This window comes from Solenopsis invicta, chromosome 8 (assembly GCF_016802725.1).
Source record: "Solenopsis invicta isolate M01_SB chromosome 8, UNIL_Sinv_3.0, whole genome shotgun sequence".
Taxonomy (NCBI): Eukaryota; Metazoa; Arthropoda; class Insecta; order Hymenoptera; family Formicidae; genus Solenopsis; species Solenopsis invicta.
The window spans coordinates 17,064,731-17,072,473 of NC_052671.1; the positions used below are offsets into that span (position 1 = coordinate 17,064,731).

At 27.3% G+C, this 7,743-nt stretch overlaps 1 protein-coding gene across 1 annotated transcript in view; it reads right to left on the reverse strand.

The window, feature by feature from the left end:
* LOC105197184 (adenylate cyclase type 2) overlaps positions 1-7,441 on the reverse strand; it is a 43,392-nt gene extending 35,951 nt beyond the window's left edge. Inside the window, exons 1-2 of the mRNA XM_039452333.1 lie at positions 7,262-7,441; positions 4,007-4,342 (exon numbers count right to left, since the gene is read on the reverse strand). Coding sequence (XP_039308267.1) covers positions 4,007-4,342; positions 7,262-7,441 — 516 coding nt within the window. The remainder of the gene's footprint in view (positions 1-4,006; positions 4,343-7,261) is intronic.
* Between the last annotated feature and the right edge of the window lie 302 nt (positions 7,442-7,743).

Consider the following 7,743-nt stretch of genomic DNA (forward strand, 5'->3'; position numbering starts at 1 on the left):
GTGTGTGTGTGTGTACACACACGTGTGTTGTATTTGCGCATCACGTAAATAAATATTTTTTGATGTTATTATTTTGGTCTTATTAGTAAATATTGAACATTATTAGTAATTACTTCCATTCACATACTTGGAAGGCAATCAGTAATAAACAATACCATTATATATTGTATTTTACTTTGTATATTGTTCTTGCCCTAAATGTTGATACGTCCAATCCCAAGTTGGGATAAAAAGTAACATCGCGCCTTGTTCTATTCAAATGGTTACAATACTTTTATAAATTGAATTAACGGCGTTTAGTTTCTGTGAACTTGATCTTGCATTTCCTTCTTGTTTATGTATACATGAATTTAAAATTTATAGCAAACATAGATTTTTTATTTTATGAAACCAATATTATGATACCTTTCAACCCCGGCCTCTCCTCCTGCAGGCTATATGCGGAACTTAGAGCCCGTTCACACGATATTTTTACTGAATCGGTTATTTTGCCGGATCGATGCGACCGGTCCTCTGTGTTCAATAGTTCCGCCGTTTTCGATATCCGAGTAAAAATTTTCAGGTCTGATCATACAGACTACTGCATGATCATACATAAAGCCATCTATGATTAGACCTCATCGTGTTCGAAAATATATCATACTGTATGTATATGATATGATAAAATATCATACATCATTATGCGTGCATGCATATGAAGTTTGTATTATGTATGTTATATGTATCAGAAATGACACCAGATATGATCCTGTCTAATTTCATATCTGATCATATTTAATCGTATATGATCACATAAAATTTTCATTTCCATTTTTTGATTTTGAAATCCAAGATTTCTTGAACACGGTACTGTTGAGAAACATAAATAATATCGATAGTCGAAATAGATCTATGAAAGAAAAAAACTTCGATCTACGTCCCAATGAGCAAACAATATTAAAAAAAAATTTTTTTTTAATGAAAACGTTTTTATATACTTTATATAATTATTATATTATATTGACATTTTTGTAGTTGCATTCTTATTTAAATGAATGACAGAAAAGATATTCTAGATGCTATTTTGCATTTGTGAAAATAATAAAAACACTATAATTTTATATATGTTTATGTAGTTTTGTCGTACGCAAGTTCTCCCGTGTTAACAGGTATTAATTCATTATTGTATCAGTTTTAGACAAAATGGATGTTAATATATGTGTAATTTTTTATTGATATTATCGCCATCGTTACAGAGAACAAATAAATAGAAGATATTGGCTGCGTTCTATTATCCTATCGATCGCTCTACTGTAGAGTCTATGATGATGTATATGTACAGATGATACGGTAGAAAAAGCGTATCATCTGAACGTGCTCATTACAATATACGCACCACTGACGACCGATTCGGCAATGTTACCGAATATGGCTTACGGTTTTCCGTGACACACAACCGAATGTCATTTTCGACTGAATCAGTGATTTTGCCATATACGGCCGGCAACCGTATCGTGTGAACCCGCGTATATAAAATGTATTGTCACTGGCAAAACACGCAAAATGATGTATTCAGTCGAAACCGTATCGTGCAAACGGGTTTTCATGTATATGTACATATAAATAGATGCATACATTTGTACATATTATGCAACATTTTTTCTTCAATTTGAATAAATATACAATTTTATAACAAAATAATGTATTTTCTAAATTAAATCCAATTTTTTAATGTATTCTTATGATAAACTATATTACCTCCCTTGTTCCTCTTTGACCCATTATGCAGTGTTGCTATATTTTTATAAATAATATTCAATATAATAAATATATTATAAATTTATGCCTAGAATCTATTAAAGAACAGTTTACTGAGAAAAATCGTTTAGTAACATTAACTAACGTTTGGTTGAATAGTGATCAATTGAATTTTGTTATTACTTGTACCAAAAACTTAATTACATTTAACAAAACTTTTCGTAATTTGTTGTGTAAAAATAATTATTTGGTTAAGGCTACAAATTGTTTGGTCAAAACAACTATATATTTAATAATTATAACTATGAAACTCATTTGGTCACTATTTAAACAAATGTTGATTTTACCAAATATTTGTCTCAGTATTTGGTGAATATAATCGTTGAGTTTTCAGTTTAAAATATTGATTATTAACCAAGTTATTAAATAAAATGTAATTGTATGATCATAATATACCACCTACCCATTTATTATGACTTTTAGTCTAAAACCGATTAAACAGCGCATTGACGAATATTAATGTTAATTGTCAATTTAGAATATTGATACTATCTTTTTTTTCTAATAAATGAATAAAAAGTTACAAATAAAACAGATATAATAAGGACCAATAAAAACAGGATTTTTTTGGATCCTTTTTAATACAAGCCCAGTACAAACATGAAATCTATAAAATATTATTAAAACGTTATTGAATAATGATAATAATATTTTTAATATGTCTTACTTAACGTTGTATAACATTATGAACAATGTAAACAAATTTTGATCATAATTTGGAAAGATTTTAAAAATATTTCAACAATGTTTTAAAAAAAAATCATGTACTAAATAATCATTTTGAAATATTTATAAAATATTATTTTAAAACGTTTGAAAAAATACATATATACATATACTCGCAAAAAATCAATCACATTTTTATATAAATAACACGCTAATGTTTCTGCTTACTAGACAATGCGTTAAAATATTCGATAGAAACGGTTATCAGGTAGACAACTAGGTCGACGATGAAAGGTCGGGGTTAAAACTAGAAAAGGTCATAGCAAATATTTCTGCACAGATGTATAAAATCATCATTATAAAATATGAAATTAAGAAAGAAATAAACAATGGAGTTATGTTAGTATAAATTAAAGATATAATAAATTATTTTATGCATGTTTGTTCTTAGGATTAAAAAAAAATGTAATCCAATTCTCGAAATGATGATAATTGTCAATTTATTCGAGATAGTCAAATCCAGAGTCGGGACTAGATATTCTAGTGCCCGAAGCAAAAGAGAAAGATGTGCTCATTAGAAGATAAAAAATCTTTTTTTACTGTATGTAAAATACAATAGAAAATAATATTAATAAATAATATTTTATATGTTAATATTAGTTTAATAGAAATCTGTGTATACGTAATCACACTACAGTATACATATAATATAACAAACAAATAGATTACTTATACATATATTTTATAAACGAACAAAACAATTATTAAAATCGCAATAAAATCAAAGTGTACAAAATACATTTTACATTTATGTAGATGGTATTAATTCTTGTAAAAATTTATAGAAAATTTGTTTCGTTTAAAGTAATATACTTTTTGTGCTTTGAAATAGCCAAAAGATTGTCAATTATTTTATCAAAATTTATTATCTTACATATTTTATTTTTAATAAAATAACAATTTTTATAAAGACCAAATACATGAGTAAAAATATAGTCTATTTAATAAAGTATTATATCTTTAATTTTGCATAATTATTTACGGAATGTTTCAATTTTATGAAGTTCTCTTCAGCATGAATATAATTCTATTAACAAATTTGATATACAATAGTGAATTTCATTTTCAATTGAAAAAATTTTCATATTTAATAACTTTTCTTTACTTAGTTAGTATAAAGATTTCAAATAATTTTTTAGATAGTAAATTAAAACATGTATATTATATATATATATATATATATAGAAATTTATATTGTTATATTTGCGCCTCTTCAATTTTTTTACATGAGGCAAGTGCTTCATTCACCACACCCTTGTCCCAATTAAGGTTAAATCGTTAAAAAGTCATTAACCAATGTTTAAAGTTCGCAAAATCAATTAGTTCAATGTAAAACAATAAAGTTAGTAGAAAGTAGAACATAATGAGAAGGTAAAGTACTAAAGAAGTCTATTTTTATAATAACCTAGTACATAACTCATTATTTTACAATAACAAAAGGATTGGGAAATGGTTATTACTTAATTATCAACTATATATTTACCTGAATTATATTGTAATAGCTTGTTAGATCGTCGAAAATAAGTCTTCTCGAAATGTGCGCGAGGGCCAGAATGCAGCCGATGATGAGTGGTATTTGCCATCTCATTTTAGGTAGAATGGCGATTATTGATAGAATGCAGGCAAACAAGAGTAGGACATTTCTTAATATTAAAATTCCTAAACCGATCATAACGGAAGATGTTAAACCTATTAAAACCCTGGACCGTTTGGATATCATAGTCGAAGGTAATTGTGTGACCACTAAAAATGTCAAAGAGACGACCAGCATGGTTGTCAATGCCGACACGGGTACAATATCGATCGCATGGGACAGCTTCTGAAAAATAAATTAATAGCCCGATAGGGCAATATTTATTAAATTATATCACGAAATCTTGCATAAAAATTATAATATGCAATTACGTAGGTAATATTTACGGAAATAGATATACAAGACGTAGAAGCGTCTTTTTAAATTAATTTTAAAGCAGTATAAAGTAGTACTTCAACAAAACTATAATGATATGGTAAAACTACAACGATAGTATAAAGTAGTACTTCAGCAAAACTGCAAACTATATAGCGAATCACCTTAATGATATATTTACACAATTAAATTTAAAAAGAAATTGTTCAATAATTAAGAAAAGTAGTTAAACTCTATAAAATATTATGTATAAAATATTTAAAAATATAATTAATAATATACATGCTTACAAAAAAGCATAATTATTTCTAAGTTATAATATAGAAATATTTCAAAGTGAAATATTATAGGTTCAACATAGCAAAATTTTAAATAAAAAATTAAATAATAAAATAGTTTTAAAAATAATTGTAAAATATATTTATTGTACACTTTAAATTTGTATTTAAATTTGTTTAATTTTAGACAAATATTATTTAGAAATTTTATTTTCATAAAACTGCTGCGTTCTGAAGAATCAATTTAGCGCAAATATTCCTAAAGTTTCGTTAATTTATGATGTTAATATTATGCAATTTGTACAATGTATTTACTGGAGTATTAAGTATTAAATCACACGTATGATCAATATTCTTGTAATTTTATTTTCAATTAAAATCGTGAAATTGTGAAAGAAGAACGTTCTATTTTTCCTTTTTTATGAACGTTTATATGATTTTTAATATTAAAAACTCGTAAATATAATATAACAATAGACTCTAAAAATTTAACAATACGATAATTAGGTGGGACTAATGAGAGTACAGCGCGGATATTAATAAGCAAATTAAATTATAAAAAATTGCAAAATTTATTAAACACAATCTACGTAAAATACGAACGTTGCGACTCTTTCTGGAGTCATTCTCAGCGCATCATATTACAGTAATCCAGAAATAACATTAATAATTCATCTTTAATCCACCAAAAGCCAGACGGATTGCTGAATACGAATTCTTCAATTGTAACATGTAATATTAAAGGAGACGAAATATCCCCCTTCAAAATATAGGTCACATTATTAATATGACAGATATATTAATTAAATCAAATTTACCTAAAAGTAACTCACTCAGAAATACTAAAAAAGTGTAGAAACAGTAAATATATAATCCATATAGACATAAATCCTCATTATACAATAACACACAAACAAAAATGTGCAAATAAGACATAATTACTATTTAAAATTTAGTTCGTTTATCAGTTTTAATATTTAAATATTAATATTTAATTAAACGTAACTTAAATAAATTTTACATTTACCATATTTTTGCTAACGTAGTATAGTTTGTATGAAATAACGAGCAGAAAATATAAAAAACTGTAAATTACGTAGTAAATTACGTAGGAAAAAGTCGAAAGCCTTTGACGAAACGTGAAACGAAATGCGGAATATCGAAATAAACAAAAAAGTGTAGATAAAAAAAAAGATAAGGAAGTAAGCATAATAAATGTCCGTTAAATTTTACCAAACTTTTGTCGCAACACTGTTGGAATTTATATTATTTTTTAAACGTTTGTAATTTCGTTCAATCTTTTTTTTCCTTTTTTTTTGTTGAAATAAATTTGTGTGATGATTGATCTTGTTTCTATGTCACTTTCTGATGTTGACAAAATGCGAGAAAAACTTTTCGATCAACTGAGATAAATCACGTTATCAATTTTCTGGCGCGCTTTGCGACTAGCCGGCTTGGAAGGATCAACACTGTCCATCCTCGGATTCAATCCTGGTCATGACGTTTTGTGTATTCTTCGTGAAACTATGGGTTTGAACAGCTTTTGCATGTTGCCCCAGGCTCTTCGCACCTGCGATATCAATATTAATCTTCTGCTCAGTTAAACGCTCTGCGGCGCTTTCGATTTCAGGACAGGTTCATGAAGAATACTTATACACGTTGCCGGCAGCCACCTTGGACCAATATCGATCCATTACAAAGGAGCAGTAGATGGAGTTTTAATTGAAAATTAATTATAGCTTGGAACATCATCTTGTAACCTCTGCTCTCGAAGGGTAATATAATGTGCCAACTTGGTAAAACTCGAGCATCTTGCTAATGAGTATTGATTGTTGCAAATAGCGATTAATCGCGAGAATAGAACATAATGCAACATACTTCAGCAGACAAGTATTTCAAATATATTCTCTTTGATAATAGATCGAAGTGAAAGAGGGTTTACAAGGAAAAGTATGAAAGTATGAAAATATGAAGAAAGAAAAAACATATATGTTTCAAGATTACATATAATGCATGGTTTATGTATTGTTTACGTAATGTTTATACAAATTTTTTTTATATAAACAATACAAGCAATGCAGTTATTACAGTAGTACATTGAATAACACAATATAAAAAAAAGTAATTGAGCTGTAAAATTGTCTCTCAATATATATAACTCTTATATTAATAAAACAAAAATATATAATATTAAAAATTAAATAGCAAACGATATAATTTCTATTTCTATTAAAATTAAAACCTTAAATTATTCATCAATATTATTGTTTACATAAATGACACGTAAAACGTATAGTTTTGTTTATATTGAATACGCGTAATATAGTTTATATTTTACGCGTAAATGCTCAACTCTGAAGAAAAAAAGAGAGATGATTTTGTTTTAAATTTTCTAAATGTTCTAAGTAGACAGAATTACTATAACAAAAATATATTTTTAAACGAATTTTTTCTATTATAAAGCAGCAGTTAATTGCTGTTTGATTAATGTGAAAGAGTTAAATGTATATTATTTTTAAATTAAGCTGGAAGGATTGTTAATGGTACTTACATGGTAGTGGACGAAGCAGAGAGCACCTAGAGCGATCAGCGATGCGACAGCGGCGATAAAGAGTGTTCCTGTGTAGAGAGACGCCGTCAATTTCCCTTCGTATTTGTCGCGAAGTTCCTGAAGTTCTTTAACGCCAGCATCGTCGCTGGTAGCATCACCGAGACTCTCTGGAAAAAGCATCGTTCAATATATTGCACACAGAAAAACGTTATCACATTAAAATTAATATATTCTATTTAACAATCATTGTTTTATATACATATAAGCAAGAAATTACGTTTTATATAAAACAATAATAATCTTACTTATATACGTGTTCCTCACGGAAAGTTCCCTATCGGCAGGCAATGTTTTTTAAATGTTTTTTAAATATTTACAAAACATTTAAAAAATATTGTTTCCTGATAGGGTTGCTGAAATTAAACTCATGTCTGCCCTCTACACGATTTAGGAAGATATTTTATTGTTTGTAATTTTGTACC